General features: G+C 38.0%; 1 protein-coding gene across 1 annotated transcript in view; it reads right to left on the bottom strand.

The window, feature by feature from the left end:
* The window catches only part of FOXP2 (forkhead box P2), a 254,422-nt gene that overhangs the window by 68,098 nt on the left and 167,383 nt on the right, over positions 1-18,941 (bottom strand). Inside the window, exons 7-9 of the mRNA XM_087723631.1 lie at positions 17,865-18,036; positions 11,349-11,562; positions 4,460-4,564 (exon numbers count right to left, since the gene is read on the bottom strand). Coding sequence (XP_087579757.1) covers positions 4,460-4,564; positions 11,349-11,562; positions 17,865-18,036 — 491 coding nt within the window. The remainder of the gene's footprint in view (positions 1-4,459; positions 4,565-11,348; positions 11,563-17,864; positions 18,037-18,941) is intronic.

Here is an 18,941-nt window from a genome sequence, read left to right as displayed (position 1 = left end):
CTAAGGTTGGGGAACGAGTGACTGAAGAGCCCGTCAATTAACCCATTTGGCCTACATATGTGTCCCAACTGTGACACTTGGGGATGGGGTTATTTCCTAGTTTAATTATACTGAAACCGTGGGAAAGATTTAGATTTGGTTTTCCATTGAAGCTGTGCCAATAGGATGTACTCATTAAAGAAGACCTTTGAGAAAGAGCGAAATCTCCAACTTATGATTTGCTTAGATTCATTAGTCAGAGCCTTGACACTGGGTTTTACAGCCTACCAAATAACGTGGCCCATTTAAGGCAACTAACTATATTGAAAATAATGGACAAGCATTAGTGATCTCAGAATTCTTGGGGAAAAATAACCTAAATATTTCAGTGTAGTAAAAAGTGCTTTGCTCAGAAGACAAGAAAAATGAAAATTTTATATTTTTATACTGTAGCTATAGATCATATTCAGAAAATTATTCTTTACTCCAGATCTTGCATTAAGTATGAGAAATAAAACTACCATTTTTAAAAGGGAAGCCTCTTTGAAATGACTTAGTACAACATTTTTTTATAATTATAAATAAAACTAAACCTGTTTTTAAGGAGGATACATGTACACACACACAATATAATAAACCAAGCATAAAACTATCCATTTAAATAGATCTTGTTTTTTTAAGTTAAGCTTACATTAGAAGTATCTATTAGGATATTTCTGAAAACAAAACTAGATTTGGACAGCATTCTTCATGAATATTTTATTTCAGTACAATATACTTGCATTGGATCTATTAATAAGTATCAAGCCGCAACTTATTGCATTCTTACAAAGAGTACATAGGAATAAGTCTTTGAAAAATGCTACCATTAGACATGTAATGCCCTATATAGCTAATGGATTGGAGAAAATGTAACTTGTTGTTTTGTCTTTAAATTGAAACTGAATTGATATGAAAGGGTTTTTAAAAATTAAAATGGGTCTTTGCAGTGAAAGAGATTAAGAGCAGATACAAGCAGATTCAGATGACTATAAAACATATCAACGTTTCAAAAAGAAAGATGAATTTTATGTCTTTTTAATTTTGGGTTTAAATCTAAGAAAAGCACAATAATGTACTTGAGGCTTTTTGGGGGGACCACAATGAATCCTATGATTTCTAGGTTGAAGACAGTCCACAATCGCTCTTTGACTTTGTAGATCAAGGTATGTGACAATGTAGAAAATTAAGCATTGATATAGCACATGGAAATGACATATACTGTACATTTGACCAGCCTATTTCAGAAGGCAGAAACTGATGTCAGGGGCGACAATTTCTTCTGATAATAGGCAGAAATAAATAGCAACAGTGATAAACAAGAAGGCACAGTTTATCATTAATCTAAAACCTATTATAATATATTATAATTATTAAACCAGAGTCTTACAAAATAACTGTAAAAGCAAATAACAAAGTAATTGTGAAAGGACCAAGCCAAACACTAATGTAAAATTACACTCTGGGTGGGTAGAAGTATTTATACAAATTAGTTTTTTTGGGTAAGAAAAAAAATAGAGCTAAGCCAGTTACAACTCTTTTATCAATTATGCTTAGAACAATATATGCAATATATGGGTTACTTTCAACTGGAATAATTTTCAGTAGCTTAATTAAATCCCAGAGGCAAACAGTATAACTTCTTTAATCTATAAACAAAAATATTACACATCATAATATTCTCCTAAAGTATTGTTCTAGAATTAACTCTTTAAAATAGAACTAAATCTTTTCCACTCACATAAAAAGGGTAAATTTTAAAAGAATGGCAAACGTAATTTGTCTTAAAATATATTAAGAAATATATGTATGTAAACTTGTAGGCATATGAAAATAACACTTGTTTCTAAAGCCATTATGAGCTGTACCTCTATGCTCTGCTGTTAAACCGCTGAGTCTATCCTCCATTGGCTTTATACCATTTGTAACATAGGGCTTTCTAACATTTCTACCAACATCCTGGCAACAAAGCAGTGCAATTTCAAATGAACTAATTAACTTAATTGTTGATGAAGCATGAAGCAGTTCATTGACCCTGTTAGTTGCACCATGACAACATAAGAGCATCAGCTTGTGAAGTTACTCATCTATATAAACCTACGTATAACTTTTCATTAGGATTCTTTGTTCACTAAAGCCCTGCATGACTGTTTTAGCAAACTGACTTTGTTTGTGTTCAGTCCTTTCACAGTATGCCGAAAGAAAATATAAGAAAGAGAATATAATTTTATAAAGATTGTAATTACACAAACTTTATAAAATTGTTAGATACTTTGCTCATAATTTTACTTTTCTCTGATGTTGCCCCTAATTTTAAATGTACACTCCTACATACATACATTCATGCTAAATGCAAACAAATATGCTGGATTTTCATTCTATACTTCATAGTATGACAAGATATAAAATTAAACAAAGGGTCAATATAAAAATATGATAATGTGGTGGGATGATAGAGAAACTGTAACTCTCTCATGCACATTTTATCTTCTCAAACACATTATTAAATGTTCAGAATTATGCTCTATGTTTTAGCTATACTTAATTTTTTTTTGCATCTGTACCAGTAAGGGATGATTCTAAGGAATAGTGGGCAGTCAAATTATAAATTTTCTACTAACTGACTTTTACAAAATGAATACAAAATATTTGTATTCAATATATGTAGCAAAATCTGTGGTATTTTGGTCAAGGTTTTTGCTACCCCTTCATATTTTTTGGGTTGAACATAATATTGCAACATTTCCTTGTGGAAAACTGGCATAGAAATTAACACTGAATGTATTTCACTTATGCTCCCAGTCTTCCAAAGGAAAAGAGGAATGCCTGTGAGTAAGGGCTCTGCATTCAAGGTTAAGAAGTAGTGCTCTCATGAAGCCTTGTTCCAAGTTGGTTGTTGTCTCAGAGTAAAGTTAATAGGAGCTTTGGTGGTTGAGTTCTATAAAGGTGCTGGAGCTCCCAGTAGCATTTCCAAGCCAGGAAACCAAAAAGGCAGCTGTTGCAGAATTACCAAAGCCTTGTCTCTTTACATGATATTAACACATGTACAAAAGGGCAAAATTTCAATCATGCTGCTGTGATGCGCAACTTAAGTTTGGGAGGGACCTTCCAAACACCTTTTTTTAGAAACTTAATAATAGAGTGTTCCGATAATGGAGATTTCTTTGAAAACTATGTTTAAGAACTGATGAATAAATTCAGGTTCGTAGTAAGAACAATGATTGTACATGCTAATTAAGCACCCTTATTTATTCCACCAAGATATCATCTATTGTACTGAATCCCATTCCCATCTAGAATGGGAATGGGAATGGGATTCAGTACATCTAGAATACCGCCTGAGGCCCAAAGGCCAATAGTTGTTCTATCTTTTGTAGGTAATATATTTGAATACAAGTTATTTTCTAGGAAAATTTCTGCAAAGAGGTAAGTTAAAAATCATGCTACTATTAATATTCGAGTTAAGATATTTGAATTAATATGAGTTAATGGAAGAGAAGCACCAAAGCATGTTGTAACCAGTTGATATACTTCTTTTTTTTCTCATGATAGACACCTGTGTTTTGTTTTGTTTTGTTTTCCTGCCTTGTCTCTTGTCGTTTTTGTCTTTTTTTGTATTATTTTTATTTTTTATTTTTTATTTTTATTTTTATTTTTTATCTGTCCTTTCTTTTCTTTTTCTTTTTTGATTTTTTCCTCTCCCACTGGTGTGGGCAGGGATTGTTCAAGATTATTTCTTTCATCAATATTTCTAAATAATAATTACAGTTAAATGAAAATAGATATATAATAATGTTTTAGTTAATATGAGTTATATTGGTTGACTGTGGAGGAGATGTACTAAAACTTATCTGTAATTGATTGATACATTTTCTACAGATGTAAAGAAAGATGTGTACCTGTTTTAAACTAAAATTAAAAAACATTTATTTAAAAAAATCATGCTACTATTTTTTTAAAGAATTATTTTAGATTTTAAAAAAGGAAAAGAATTCTATTTGTGTAACAGGCTTTGGTGTTCTACTTGTGATATATTTTCCAACTAAACTAGTAATACCAGCAATACCACATATTTACAGTTCAGTTTTATGCAGTGGCGGGATTACAATTTTTTTCCTACTAGTCCTATGAAAGCGCATTTCTTGCATGCCCAGCACTCAAAGACCTTCTTCGGTGTCAGCGCTGGTGAGATGAGCTGTTTTTTAGCTCAGCGAGCATGGTAATCTGCTCTGCTATGCAAATCAACAAGGGAATATAGGTCAGAGAATGGCGGGGGTGGGAGGGCGGGGCCAGCCAGCGGTGGTATTTGCCAGTTCTCTGAACTACTCAAAATTTCTGCTACTAGTTCACTTGAATTGGTCTGAACCAGCTGAATACCAACTCTGGTTTTATATTTTTGTAATCTTATAAACTATAATCAAACTCAAAAAAACCAACTTACTTTAAAAACTGTCCAAAATCTTCACAAATACTTTCACATCCAGGCCATTTGCAAACTCCATGGCCATAGAGAGTATGAGAGGCTCCAGCCTCCTCGTGTGATGAGCTGCAGTAAAAGAATATGACATAAGATTCATCTCAAAAGCATAGCACTTGAATTTGAAAGGTTACGATAAGGGTCAAAAGGACTAAAACAGTAAAACCTATGGTAATCACAAAAATCTAATTGTCCCGCTGAAGTTTCAATTGCAAGTTCAAATCAGCTCAGAGCAGAAAAAAACCAGAAATGTTAATTAAAAATGAAAAGAAATACTGTACTGCACGGAATGCTCCATTTTACTTTTGACCTCAAATCAACAATTTCACTATAAATAAAATGTACTATTAATAATAAAAACTTGATCCTTTTTGAAAAAAATGCATTATATTTTCAGTCTTTCTTTTCACAGTTGAGACAAAATATTCTGAATTTATCCAGTCCTTAGAATGAACTGTACTGATTCAAGCTCTTCTGAGTAACAATTGTCCTCTTTTAAGTTTAGTTGCTTCTTCTCAGCCTAGATTTAGCCATGTTTCTATTGATCCTGTTTAAGATGGATAGGAAAGCAGAGAGAGGGTGGAGTCTTCAGGGGAAAGAAATTAGCAAGTTTGAAAGATAAGAGCCTGAAGTGCCTGTGATTTGCTACCATAGAGGATCAAGATTGTTGTTGTAATCCACTGATAAATTACTGGAATGGATTACTATTGCAGCCACAGATGGATAGTATCTGGCTGTCTCCCACAGGAAATTCCCTATCCTATTTAGGAGCCTTTCAGGGTGCTTTTACTGTTATTCTAAAGCAATAAAATGACATATAAGGTGGGAGGGCAAAGAGATTTCCTCATCCTTCTATTATTTTTCAACTCATACTTTTAAAAAAATAAAAATGTTTTTTCTTCCCCTTCCAAGTATAGCCAGTTTGTTTATATGCAGAAAATTCATATTTCCAATGAGATATTTTGTCTGTGTACAATTTTTCTTACTCAGTTGAACATGTGTATACTAGTAAAACTCGTTTGTCTGTAACCTTCAGTTGGTGAAATTGGAAAACACAGGGCAAAAAATATTGAACCAAAGTAACTCAAATATGCTAAACTACAGAATGTGAGATACAAGACCTCTGGGAATTAACTTTGGAAAAGCCGTGGCTACTTCAACACCACTGCAATTTCTGACTACACTTCCCAGAAACCTGTAGGTTGCATGGTACAAGGAAAATGGGAGGGCCACACCTCTACCCTCTTTCCCACCTTCCTCTGGTTCCTGCACCAATTGGCTGGAAGCAAACCTGACAAAGGACTGGTGATTGGCTGCTTTGGAACCAAGGCTTGAAATGTCTTAACAATGGTGGACAGCAAGGGAAAGGCTCAGATGCCTGTTGGTGAGGTAGAGGTGGCTGGTAACACCAATGGTTGATAGAGGAGTTCTTTTTCTCCCTGGAGGGAAAGGGTCTTGGGATGGGGAGCAAAGGTGCAATTTTCCTCGTAGTTCACAACTCCATTTATTCCTCCTCTCCACCCTGCAAAATGCCAGGCCGTTTTGTGGGCTAGCTGAGGAAGGAGTAATTTCTAATTCTTTCCAAATCAATGGGGAGCTGGTAGGAAGTTGAAAGTCATTCCTACACTCACTGCATTTTTGTCTACCTGTGGTCATTGTTTCTCTGACTGAAAGGACAACCCATTGGGCCATGGGTTGTCTAGTATATATTAACAGAGCTTCACTATTTTAAATCAAGATTTCTTTTGCAACTTTGCTACTGTTACGTCCCCACCCCCATTCCCCAGCTTATGAATGCTTTTCTTTTAAAAACCTAGATCCTCTTCCTGGAATGGAAGAGGAGCTTCTAAGGAATGGAAGGGAAAGTAAGGGCAAAATATGAAACATGAGGATAATAGTAGCACAAAGGTTACTTTCTTTAAAATTGACCTCTATTCCTATGGTAGTCGCAAGGCTACTAGCTGGCACCATGAGGCCAAAAGAGGGCCCAGTGTTGATGGAAGGGTTCATACATACTCTAATATAGCAAAGGAAATATCTTCAACAGCAACCTCATATGGATGGTCAGAAGGAACAGAAGCTTCTCCCTCCTTAGTTCTCAGCTGGTGTCCCTGGTGTCCCAGAAGACCAGCTGATGACCACAACCATTAAAGCAATCATGTTCCTCTGAGTCAGGTTGGCTATCAAGACACTAAAACTCTTTCAGTTTAACATACTGGATTCTCAAGTACACACGTAGCTGTCATACAGATGCTGCTGCAAAGAGCAGTAATAGAGACATTGTGCTGCTGAAGCCACAAAACAGGAAAATATTTGAAGACCTGATGCAACTATTGTTGAAACTATGGCTTTGTATGATTACTCTAATACAGTAGATGATGCAAACTTTAAAGCAACTCCAGTTGCTTCTCCTTGACTAGGATATTCTTGGACATTAGTAGCATTCTCTATATCACCAAAGTAGTAAGGAATTTTTGATCTAATGCAATTAGTAGGTTCTGGCACATGCAAGAATTCAGATCAGACATTTAGTTGAATTAGAAGCTACATGTCATCTCAAATAGAATATGAGGTAAGTGAGGCCATGGCAATCAGGGTTCCACCACAAAACCGCGAAGCCCTTATCCGCGCCGACATAAGTGCGGAGGCAAATCCGCGGCGTCCGAAGCGCTAAGAAAAACACAACCCTACTGCTGCGACAACAGCACAGCGACAGAAGGGCGTTCTACATGCTTCGTTCTTTGCCTCTGTACCTCCAAAGGTAGCCCTCCTCCTCCAGCTGACAGCGGCAGCGGGCACGGGGCAAAGCGGGCTGCCCAGCAGCAGCAGCCCGCGGAAAGGGTCCAGCTCAGCCGCGGGGGGCAGCAGGAAGCCCACGGGGGGCCTGAGCGGGGCCGCCGATGCCGCCCGCCCTGCCTTTTCCTCCGGGGGAGGCGCCGGCAGTGGTGGAGGACACGGCAGTGGCAGCGGCTTAGGCTCTCCCGGGGCCGGCGAAGCGGGCTTGCCCGGCGGAGGCAGGCCACCCTCTTCTTCCTCAACAACATCTCCTTGGACAGCTGGCCGCCGCTGCCGGGCAAGCCCGCTTCGCCGGCCCCGGGAGAGCCTCAGCTACCGCCACTGCCACATCCTCCTTCGCCGCCAGCACCTCCCCCGGAGGAAGAGGCAGGGCGGGCGGTGTCGGCGGCCCCGCTCGCCCCCCCCCCGCGGGCTTCCTGCTGCCCCCTGCGGCTGAGCTGGACCCTTCCTGCAGGCTGCTGCTGCTGGGCAGCCCGCTTTGCCCCGTGCCCGCTGCCGTCAGCTGGAGGAGGAGGGCTACCTTTGGAGGTACAGAGGCAAAGAACGAAGCATGTAGAACGCCCATTTGTAGCCGCGCTGTTGTCGCGGCGGTGATGACGCGCGGTGATGACTTCGCGGCTTTAGCGACGCAGTTTAATCACCGCTATTTTGACGAGCACGGTTTTGTCGTGCCACGGGCAATCAGGCTTGAAAGCTGGCTATGAGGACAGCTACACTTCAACTATAGCTTCATGATCACAAAATTCATAGCTAAACATGCATGAGTTGTTCTTGCAGGTTTTTTTCATGGTAATTAGAGAACACTTGAACAAATGGGATCTGAGAACAGCAAAGCATTCATCCATCAATCTCTTTCCCCTGTCTATTCATGGTCCAAATCCCATGGTATGGTGTCTTCCATGTATAGTCCAGTCATTTGATTGTGGCAATAAATAAATAAAGCTGACCATGGTTAATGACCTCGTTGGATTAGATAGGATTTGGCCAGTGGTGGGATTCATTTTTTTTTACTACTGGGACTGTGGGCATAGCTTGGTGGACATGGCTTGGTGGAGGGTTCATGTGACTGAGGGGGCATGGCCAACTTGACATGAGTGACATGACCCTCACTAAGTCTCACACACAGAACCAGCAGAAAAGGCAGCTCCTGTGGCCTGTCCCTTTATGGTCTCTCCTCCCTCCCTGCATCAAATTACCTTAAAGGGACCCCACAGTTGCCTTCTAAGCAACTCTGCTATGACACCATCCTTCCAGCGCAGCAAGCCATTCTCCTGGCCTGGTCTGGCAATGAGGTGCGCATGCGTGCCAGATGTGAAGAATCGGGGTCAATGGGACTTCAGGCTTCTTTTCTGCCTGTAGTTTTTGGTGCAAGAAGCCTGCGACCACCACCTCTTTGCCAGCTGGAACCGAGCCGGAAGCGGTGGCTGGAGGCTTCTTGTGCAAAAAAGAGATGGCAGCTTCAGCTTCTTGCACCAAAAACTGCAGGCCGAAAAAGAGGCCTGAAGTCCCGTTGCTGCCGTCACCACCTTATCTTTTGCGCTGGCCGTGGACGTGCACCCCATTGTCTGCTGGTGTGTGACTGCACCCCATTGGCAGACCCAGCCAGGAGAATGCTGGAGGGACGGCGTCACAGCAGAGCTGCTTGAAAGGCAGCCAAAAACTACCAGTGGCTGGAGGCTTCTCACAAAAGACGGCCTTGCCTCGCAGGGATTCCTATCAAGGTGCAGATGAAGGTGAGCGAGGTGGAAGGTGAGCAGGCGGCATGCGGTCAGAGGGCCCGAGAAAAGCCAGAGCTGGGGAATGGCATGTTCCCAAACCCGGCCAAAGCAAAGGGGGAGCGGACGGCATGTTTACCTTTGGTGAGCAGAGTGGGTGAGGTGCAGGGGTGAGGCAATTAGTTGGGCCACATGGCAAAGGCAACATATATATAGGGAGGCAAGCAACAGGCGGGATGAGTGGGCCAGCAGCAACCAGGCAGGTGGGGGTGGGGCCAACTAGAGGTGGTATTTGCCAGTTTGGAGAACCAGTTAAAATTTTCGCTATTGGTTCGCTTGAACTGGTCCAAACAGGATCAGTTCGAGTGAATATCACCTCTGTCTAGAGCCCCTCTTTGAGGGAGATGGACAGTTTAGAAATGTGAAATATCAATCAAACAGTCTCTGTGTGTGTGTGTCTGTGTGTGTGTGTGTATACTTGTGCTAGGCAGAAAAATACTCATGGGTGCATATCTGCCTGTCTGATAGGCAAGTCACTACTTTTACAACATCCCGCTTTACCCGGGGATTCATATCTTTCTAGTAAATGTAGATAAAAGAAGACAAATGTGTCCAATATATGTTGTATACATTATTGTACTCCATATAAGGATGCAGCTATAGCTACTGCAGGTTGTAAGCTATAGCAGTTAGCAATAGCAGTTAGACTTATATACCGCTTCATAGGGCTTTCAGCCCTCTCTAAGCGGTTTACAGAGTCAGCATATTGCCCCCAACAACAATCCGGGTCCTCATTTTACCCACCTCGGAAGGATGGAAGGCTGAGTCAACCCTGAGCCGGTGAGATTTGAACAGCCGAACTGCAGAACTGCAGTCAGCTGAAGTAGCATGCAGTGCTGCATTTAACCACTGCGCCACCTCGGCTCTATATATGTGACAGTTTAACAAATACATTATGATGTGAAGTGTAAATGATCTAATTTTCATATTGATGCTGAGCTTCAGGATGCAGTTAAAACTGACTGTCCACAGTTATTACTGTAAATAGTTTGAATTCAAATGGACATATGATTTCATTTAATTAACTTTATTGAACATAGTATGGCACTACTATCTTTGCTATTCTTTTGCAAACTTCATAAATGTTGTAAGCTACCCGGTTCGACAGTGAGTGGCATATAAATTAACTAAATAGATAAAATAAAAGAATAAATAAATAGATAGATATCACTGAGGTAAATCCTAGATATATCCTGCTATTAGAATTACAATATATGTTTATAGTCTTGCTACAACACTTAGGTTTCAGAAATGATGTTATGCCCAAACAATAGAATGTAAGTGTCAGATATGTGTGCATGGAAGCAAAGAGAAAATGATACATACAGATAAACAAATCTTGCCAGTATATTATGCAATACCTCAAAAACCATTTAAACGGCCATGGGCCTCTGTAGGCCTTACTCTTGATTTTCTTGTGAATATTGCTTATAAATATTATGATATCCAGTCCAGGTAATATTAGTTATGACTAATGTTGCTATGTTTGCTAAAGCAACTTTGAAGTTACTCACCAATGTGCTAAGAACTATGGCTTAGGTTCCCCTATTAGTTGACTAATTACAAAAGACTGGAATTATTGGCTTGGATCTAAAATCTCAAACCCCAAATGGTGCAGTTGGATAGAATAAGATCCTGTGAATCCAGTCCAATGTTCACAAGAAATTAACAATTTTGATCAGAAAAAAATCAGTTGCTATTTATCACTAATGGCACACTACTGGTGCCACTTCATAAGTTTGTATGAGTTCCTTTAGTTTCAGTGTGGCTTATATGTGACAATTAAACAAGAATGCTTAAATAAAATAAATCCAGTTTTATGTAGTAGCTTGAAGAGGTGGAAATCAGGCTTTAAATTTAATATGGCTAAATGAATCTGGTCCTTTCACAATCTCTTAGTTTAACCCTCTAAGGATAAAGAGAGTAGAAATTCATGTATGCTGAATTATGCTCTTGGAGGAAGAATGGGATAGAAATATAATTTTTAAAATTACATTACATGATTGGCTTATTTAGAGAATCCCTCTTCCAGGGTCATCCTTGTGTTCTATAAGGCAGGAAAAAAAAACATATCCAAAGAACAGTAACAAATCCCATAAAACAGACAGGGAAAGTATGCTAGTTCTCTTCATTGGTTAAAACTGATTAAAATAGTCAATTTTTAAAACTAAATCAAAATGACTAGGTTCAAAGTAACATCTTGCTCAATTTTAAGTTAATTGGGTGAACCATACTGATGAATATTTATACCAGATGAAAAAGCAGATGAGTTTTCTTATTACCTGTCTCGTCTTGCATTTAAAACTGATGACTGTCCATTCACTATGGACTGATGAATTATTGGTGGCGATGCTTTGGAAGTGGTAGAGGAGGTAGTAGAAGAAGAATTGTTAGTAGTGAGGTCTAGCCCTCCATGCTTAATGCCATTGTCTTCCATACTGTGAACTCCAGTAACTTCTTTCCATAACTGCTGAATCTCAGCAGGACTTAAGCCAGCTATAAAATGAAAGAGAGCTCCAATAATATAGGAAAGTAAGAGGTTCATATAATGAACTCAGTATTGTTAATGGATTAATGCTAACAATAAAGATGATATAGTTTCCCAATATATCAACATGTAGTCAAATACAATTTCATTTTGTTAAATTCCAATTAAAGTCAATTAAAGGTCATCAAGCTACATAATATAATATCTCTTGAAAAAATTGTTCAAGTATCAATAGGAGGAAGCTACAACCAACAACAGCAACTACTATTTGAAAAGCAGGTATTAAAACAAATATTTAGATGAGATTTTACATAGCCTTTGGCAAAGATCCCAACTGTCTTTCCAAAAATAAAAATAAAAAAGTGGCTTTAAAATACAATTTCTATTATTCACAAGCTCACTTCAAAAAATAAAATAAAACACAAGGAAAGAAATTAAAGATTTTCATAAGATTAAGGACAGGGTTTCAGCTAATATGTTGTTACATGAATTAAATTTGTATTTAATTTTAAATTAAAAAAATCATTTCTAAAACGAAATTGTTTTAATAGAAGAACAATACTTTAATGATCACTGCTCCAAGTGTGCCTCTTTAGCAGGGAAGAAATGAGAGATAAATAGCAGAGTTTCACGAATTAGCACAAAATCATCAAAATAACCAGTATTACTTTGACCAAATACATAACACATTTCTGATCATTTGGTGGTTTTTTTTGCCAGATGCAAACACAAACACTGGAGATCTTTAATATCTGAAGCAAATATATACATTCTATCCCCTCATTTACTATTAACAATGTTTTCAAGAATGCAGTATTTCATTTCAATTATTCAAATGGACATCATTAATTTTATAAGCAAGACTAATATTTTATAAGCAACTACATGTCAATAATGTTAAATAAATTGAATATTACTTTTAGAAAAAAGAAACATTTTAGTGCGGGCTTGCCTATTTTTATCAGAAATTTGTTACATAAAATGGAGATTGTCACCATAAGCATCTGCAGATAAGGCAATGAAGACCGAGAAAATTAGCCTCACAAGTATAACAATGCAAAATCTAGCATTTATACATTTTGGTATGATGCCACAACAAAAGTATAAAAAGACGAAGCTTGCATTGTGAAATCACAATTCAGTTTTCATCATTGGCCTTCAATATGGTTAAGAACAGATGTCTTTGGTTACTACGAAGTATTCTAGTTCCTCTCCTACCCCTAAGCCAATATAGCAAAACAGCTTAATCAGAGTGAAAAAGTGTTGAGGCTATAACGAAGCAGATAACCCCTTAAATATTATTGATTAGAGCTTTTTAGGATGCCTTTCCCCAAACAACAATTTTTGGCTAATTGGGTGTCAGGTCATAATTGTCAGCATACCACCAATAAATATGAACTTAAGAAGCTAAGTAAATTAATTGTGTACTGGATTGAAATATGTAATAGCAATAGCACTTAGACTTATATACTTCACAATGCTTTTACAGCCCTCTCTAAGTGGTTTACAGAGTCAGCATATTGACCCCAACAATCTGGGTCCTCATTTTATCGACCTTGGAAGGATGGAAGGCTGAATCAACCTTGAGCCTGGTGAGATTCGATCTGCTAAACTGCAGTCAGCTGGCAGCCAGCAGAAGCAGAGGTGGGTTGCTGCCGGTTTGCCCTGGATTGGGCAAACCGGTAGTGGTGGTGGCGGGAGGCTGCACACTTCTGTGCAGAAGTGTTGCGCAAGCACATGCACACACACGAACTGGTAAAATAAATTGCAATCCACCACTGAGCAGAAGTAGCCTGCAGTATTGCATTCTAACCACCGTGCCATTGCGGCTCATAATCACACTAAGTTGGAACTATAAGAGAAGTGTGATAATAATCTAACATTAAGGATATTAATGAATAACTATTGTGACACATCTATTGCATCTGGGAAAGATTTTAGCCTCTCATATCAACTGATTTAATACTAATGTTCTTTGCTTTCTGAAGATAAGTCAACAAGCACTCTCCACTAAATACTAATTAATCAATTCCTATACTGAAACAAAGGGATGTCAGTTTTACTAGGTTTCACATTTACCTTATTTGCTTACTGGTGCACTGAAGTAACCCATTTTAGTTGTGGATTACCTGACTCAGAGAAATAGAGCTGCCATTCACTAATGTATTGATAATATATCATTCTAATCCCAAACAGCCATTCCCAGAAGTTTCATATAGACAATAAAGAGCATTTGGAACAAACTTTTTGGCAACTCCTCATAGATGCAATCTTCCAATATCAACTCTCTGAAACCAACCTTGAAAATAGAAATGTAACAAGTGCAACAAATTCTAGAGAAATTGATCCAAACAACCAATTTCTTTGCTGCTGACAAATGAAATAGAAAGACTATTGCCCTACCCCTAGTCTGTCTTTTGCCAAAAGTCCTCCATTACAATGAACAAGAATACTTGCTCTCTCAAAATCAAATCTGTTCCCAAATTAGAAAGGATACAGATGACCAATGTCCACCAAAAACACTGAAAACTACAACTGTATACCAAGTACAATTAGGATGTAACTGACTGATCAAAGTGTATGGATTAGGCACCATCTGATGCAGCATAATTATAATCTGATGATGGGCCTTAAATCCTGACAGAAAGGATAAGAGCCATGTTGGTGTATTGTAAGGGCTAATGACCTCCTTAATGAGCCCATAAGTAAAGAAGTTTTCAATAATAGATTTCAAGTCCTGCAAAGCTTCAACATTAATAGGGGTGTTAATGTTACACAGAAAGAGACTGTGCATTGCAAAAGAGATATTTCAACAGGAGATGCATTATTAGTCCATCCAGCCGACAGTTGAGTACTGAGCCCCAGTGTCAGTAAAAAATGGCACAGATCTCCCTCTGACTTGGATTTTTACTAGGGTGCAAATGGGGGGGGGATTTTTCACACCGCTTCTTTCTTTCTCTGAAGGCATGCAACAAAGCCCCCCCTTTTGTTCTCTGCTGCCCGAATGAGTGAAGTAGGGAGATAGAGAATGAAAGGAGGTCGTGTAGCCAAGGCAAAGGAGCCTGCAGCTTCCTTCACATGTTCGGGCAGTGGGGTGGGGGCTTTCTTGCATGCCTTTGGAGAAAGAAAGAAGACATGAGAGAAAGCCCCCCTGCATCTCAGAGGCAGGGCGATTGGTGAGCCATCCAATCAGTGAGCGGCGGGCGGGGAAAGCATGGTGCGGACGGGCGGGGCGAGTGAGAGAGCGGCAACCAGACAGGTGTGGGGAACCAGCAAGGGGGGCAGTGGGAGGGAGTGTTTTGGTACTGTGCCACCGGACGAACGGGTTCCAAAAGGTACGCTAAATTTCACAAACAGGTTCTAGCGTACCGGTGCAAACCAGCTGAAACCCACCCCTGACTCTCATCCTTACTGTTGGCCCTTATATATATATATATATATATATATATATGTATAACAGCTACTTTGCTAGGAAGCAAAACAGCATCCAATAAAAATGGATGTTTATTGCCCCATATTTAATGGGATTTCCTTGCACAGTTAATAACCCATCCTCTTTTCATAAGGTGCCAAGGGCCTCCAAAAGCAAATTTAGCATCAATATAAATTGACAACTGCACCTTTCACCAACTCTAAGGCTCTAGCAAGGTGATAAGTTCAGCTTTCTTAGCTGAAGCTCCAATTGGGAGAATCAGCTCATTGTTCTCCCTGACATATAAAGCTACTGCCATCTGTATACAGATCCCTGTCTGCATCCTTGAGGTCAATCAAATCTGGGTACCCAGAAAACACCTCAGAAATGGTTTGAACACAATCATGTGCAATATCTTGTTCCAGTGGAGAAGAAAGGTGGCCAAGTTAAATTGGGTGCTCTGTTTTAACTGAATGTGAGGATTATCTAGAAGAGTAATTTGATATTTTTCCAAGGCACTTGCCTTTAGCCAAAGATCTTCCTTTAATTCAAGCAATTCTCTTATGGAATGGTGGGTTTCAATAATGATGGTGGCACAAAAGGTTAATTGTTTAGCAGCATTTCAACATTTAGACCAATAATCAGAATTATTAGAATCAATACAATATAATCCCCCTTCATACTTCAAGCACTGTGCAGAAGAATGATCAATGAGGGTAGGATAAAAAGTGACATCATATGAGCATTGTTTCTTAGGGCAATGCTCTGACATGGAGATGGGCAAACAATGTATACTACAACAAAAGAAGAGTATTAGAAAGATAATAAAAAGCAAAAGCAGAAAAAAATTATTCAAGCCAGGAGTGAATACTTTCTTGGAATGCATAAAGACGTTTTTCTTATTTGTAGACCCAGGAAGAGCAATTCCAGGAAGACAGAAGGTTTTCGTCTCTTTTGCTTGGGAGATATCAAGTAATTTATCTTGATTTTCTGAAGCTCAGTTTGAGAAACTGAGCTTCCTTCACATCCTAGTAACTAATTTAATTATTGTATATCTGGGGGAGCCACTCATTTTAAACTCAAGAACAATATTAAACTTCTATTTTAAAAATGATAATTGAATATTCATATAAGAATCTTCACATGAGATCAATTTGTGCATTTATACTATAAGAAAAGAAAAAAATCATTGAAATCATAATACGATTCTTCACTGAATTCTCTGTAACATCCACAATCCAAATATTTCTCATTCATGGATATTTCAAGCTTAGTTATTCAAACATTGCTACTGAGATAAAATATTTAACCTAAAGCTAAACATGAGAGGAGGATCAACATTTTCTTCATTCTTGAATTGCTGAACTGAGGAAAACCCTACCTGGAATATAAAATACGTGGATGTGTTATCTATCTTTTAAATTGGTATGTTTTGATTTCACCTTGAAGAATGAGTTGCTACTAATAGGGATGAAATCATTCAGTAGCTACCCATTCCAATTTTTCGGTTAGAGAATGTACTGTATGTTTTCCTGTATGTTTTCCTTATAATAACAACAGGTGAGTACTTGCAATTTCCATTACTTTAAACTACACTCAATGGAGCAATGCAACCATTTCATTTTGGGCTTTTTAATTTGCTTTTTTGGTTTTTTTTTCTTTAAAAGGTACACAAATGTAAGCCAAAATTAAAAATAACCACACCCTTTCCACTGAATCGTATATTTTTTAACCTGGACCAAAATGTACGATTTCTCCCCTACTTATACTTGGAAGGATTTGATCCCATTATAAATTTGAATTTATGGATAAATTCATATGACTTTCACATGCACTGACTTTATTACCAAATGATGAACATTTGTGATTAATAAAAATTATTCAATTAATCAAGAATATTATCAGAATTTTAAACATTTGCAGATATCTTATTTAATAACGCTAAGGTTCTGAACCATGTCTGACTATAAGCTTCATTTTAAGCTAAGTATGAAAGTACATTACATTTATGCCCTTTAGGACAAAGATGTACGATATGCACACATCTCTCAAAAAACAGTCCTCTTTATTGAATTGTAATTTTTCATGGGAAAATTATGGAATTTGTGGAGTGTAATAAGTTGCTATTGTTTCCCCATGGATATGCAAGTCTACTGAGCTATAGTCATTTTTAATTCTTATATTATCAAACAACAGGAATGATTTGTTAATCCATTCTGTAGTTGATTCCAGATTCCAATCTAATCTGGCAAACATTCTGAGATGAAAATTATAGCAAAAGTAGAATATACCTGTTATTAAAAAGACTGCATCTATATCATCTCCATACAAAAAAAGTGCAGTTGGGAAGGAGAAATACTATTACTCAATGGTAAAAAATAAAAGTATATTACAACCCAAAGATGTAGCACTCTCCTTTCATAAATGTAATTTGTTAATGGCAAAAAAAATTCAAAAGTATACATACACACACATATATACACACATACACTTATACTTACAACTCGATGATACTAACATGTGCTATGTTTGGATAGATTCACACATCCTTGCCCTAAAATATCTAAGCAATGGCACTGCCGTCATTAATATAATATATCAAAATGTTTTGGCAATTCAATCTTAATATCGGGTATTCCCTCTCATCCCCTTTGTTTTTAATTAAATGGAACACAAATTGCAATAGTTTTCAGTTCGTAAAGATGAAAGCATTCTTCTATAAAAGCTACACATTTGAAAATATCAAACACTACTCATATAAACAGCCTCCTGAATAAAATAAATTAATTTGAAATATTTGAATAATCAAACTAAGTAAAGATCTGAAATACCAAGTTGGAGATCATGATGAAGCTACAATCAGAAGAAGCCGTGATCTAGAAATCAGTCATATCATACCTTGTGGCAACGATTGGACAGGAAGGGCGGGCTGGCCAGGAGGAATGGAAATGAGTCCCTGACGTTGAAGATTCAGCAAATGTTGCTGCTGTTGAAGTTGTTGCATTTGGAGGAGCTGCTGCTGGAAGACAAGCTGCTGGGCTGCCAACTGCTGTTGCTGCTGCTGCTGCTGCTGCACAACAGGACAAAATGTAACGGAAAAGTGAAAAAGGCAAGATTCAATCAACAGCTCTGGTTTATTTCAGTGATTAAATAGCAATAGCTATTGTGTTGTAGAAACCGGTCTTGTTTCTTAAAAAAGAAAGCTTGCTTTACAAATAATCAGATTTTAGTGGAAAAGGCAATCTACTTTTAGGATTCATTTTTAGCAAAGAGTCAGAAGAAAGAAGATAACCACTTTTTCAACTTAAAGAACTTCATGACATCTAAGTACAAATTTATCTTGGCTGAAGGTGTAATTTTTTATCTCAAACTTTAATTCAAAAGCAGTCTTATTTTTCTAGCTGAGTAACTATGATCTGCAGTGGCCCATAAAGGAAATCTCCAGTGATCTATTAGTAAACTGGGATGTAGCCTTCATTTTACTAGCCTGTTAGCGCCTTTGCTGCACTTGTTGGAATACATTAGGTACCTAGCATTATATTCACGGTAAAGAAGCATCCTATTATAAAGGAAAGTGCTAACTTCCAATTTTGTGAGGCGTTACAAGACAAGCCAGAGTTCTTTAAGCTCAAGAGGATATAAGGATGTAGTCACACTTCAGAGAAAGACAAGCTGCTGTGGAAGACCTTTCTTTCTTTTTAAATTTTGGACGAGAAGAAAAACTTCTGATCCACTCACTGGAAAACAGGCTGCATAATGGAGCAAGTCGTGTGGATTGCTCAGAGCCTCAGGAGAAATAAGGGAGCAATTTCTATTCTGTATTTGATAGCTGTCTGAAATTCTATTTACAAATCCAAACAGAAACAATGCCTTGGGAGGTCAGAAATGGATCGTGCATGTTTGTATAATGGGCAGCTACAAGAAAATGTCTAGGATACCTGCTGATCAATTTAAGTACTTGAACATGTTTTGTTT

Source organism: Thamnophis sirtalis, unplaced genomic scaffold (genome assembly GCF_051295495.1).
Source record: "Thamnophis sirtalis isolate CommonGarterSnake01/CBP01778 unplaced genomic scaffold, rThaSir2_p1.2 scaffold_9, whole genome shotgun sequence".
Classification (NCBI taxonomy): Eukaryota; Metazoa; Chordata; class Lepidosauria; order Squamata; family Natricidae; genus Thamnophis; species Thamnophis sirtalis.
This window is presented reverse-complemented; position numbering and strand designations above follow the sequence as displayed.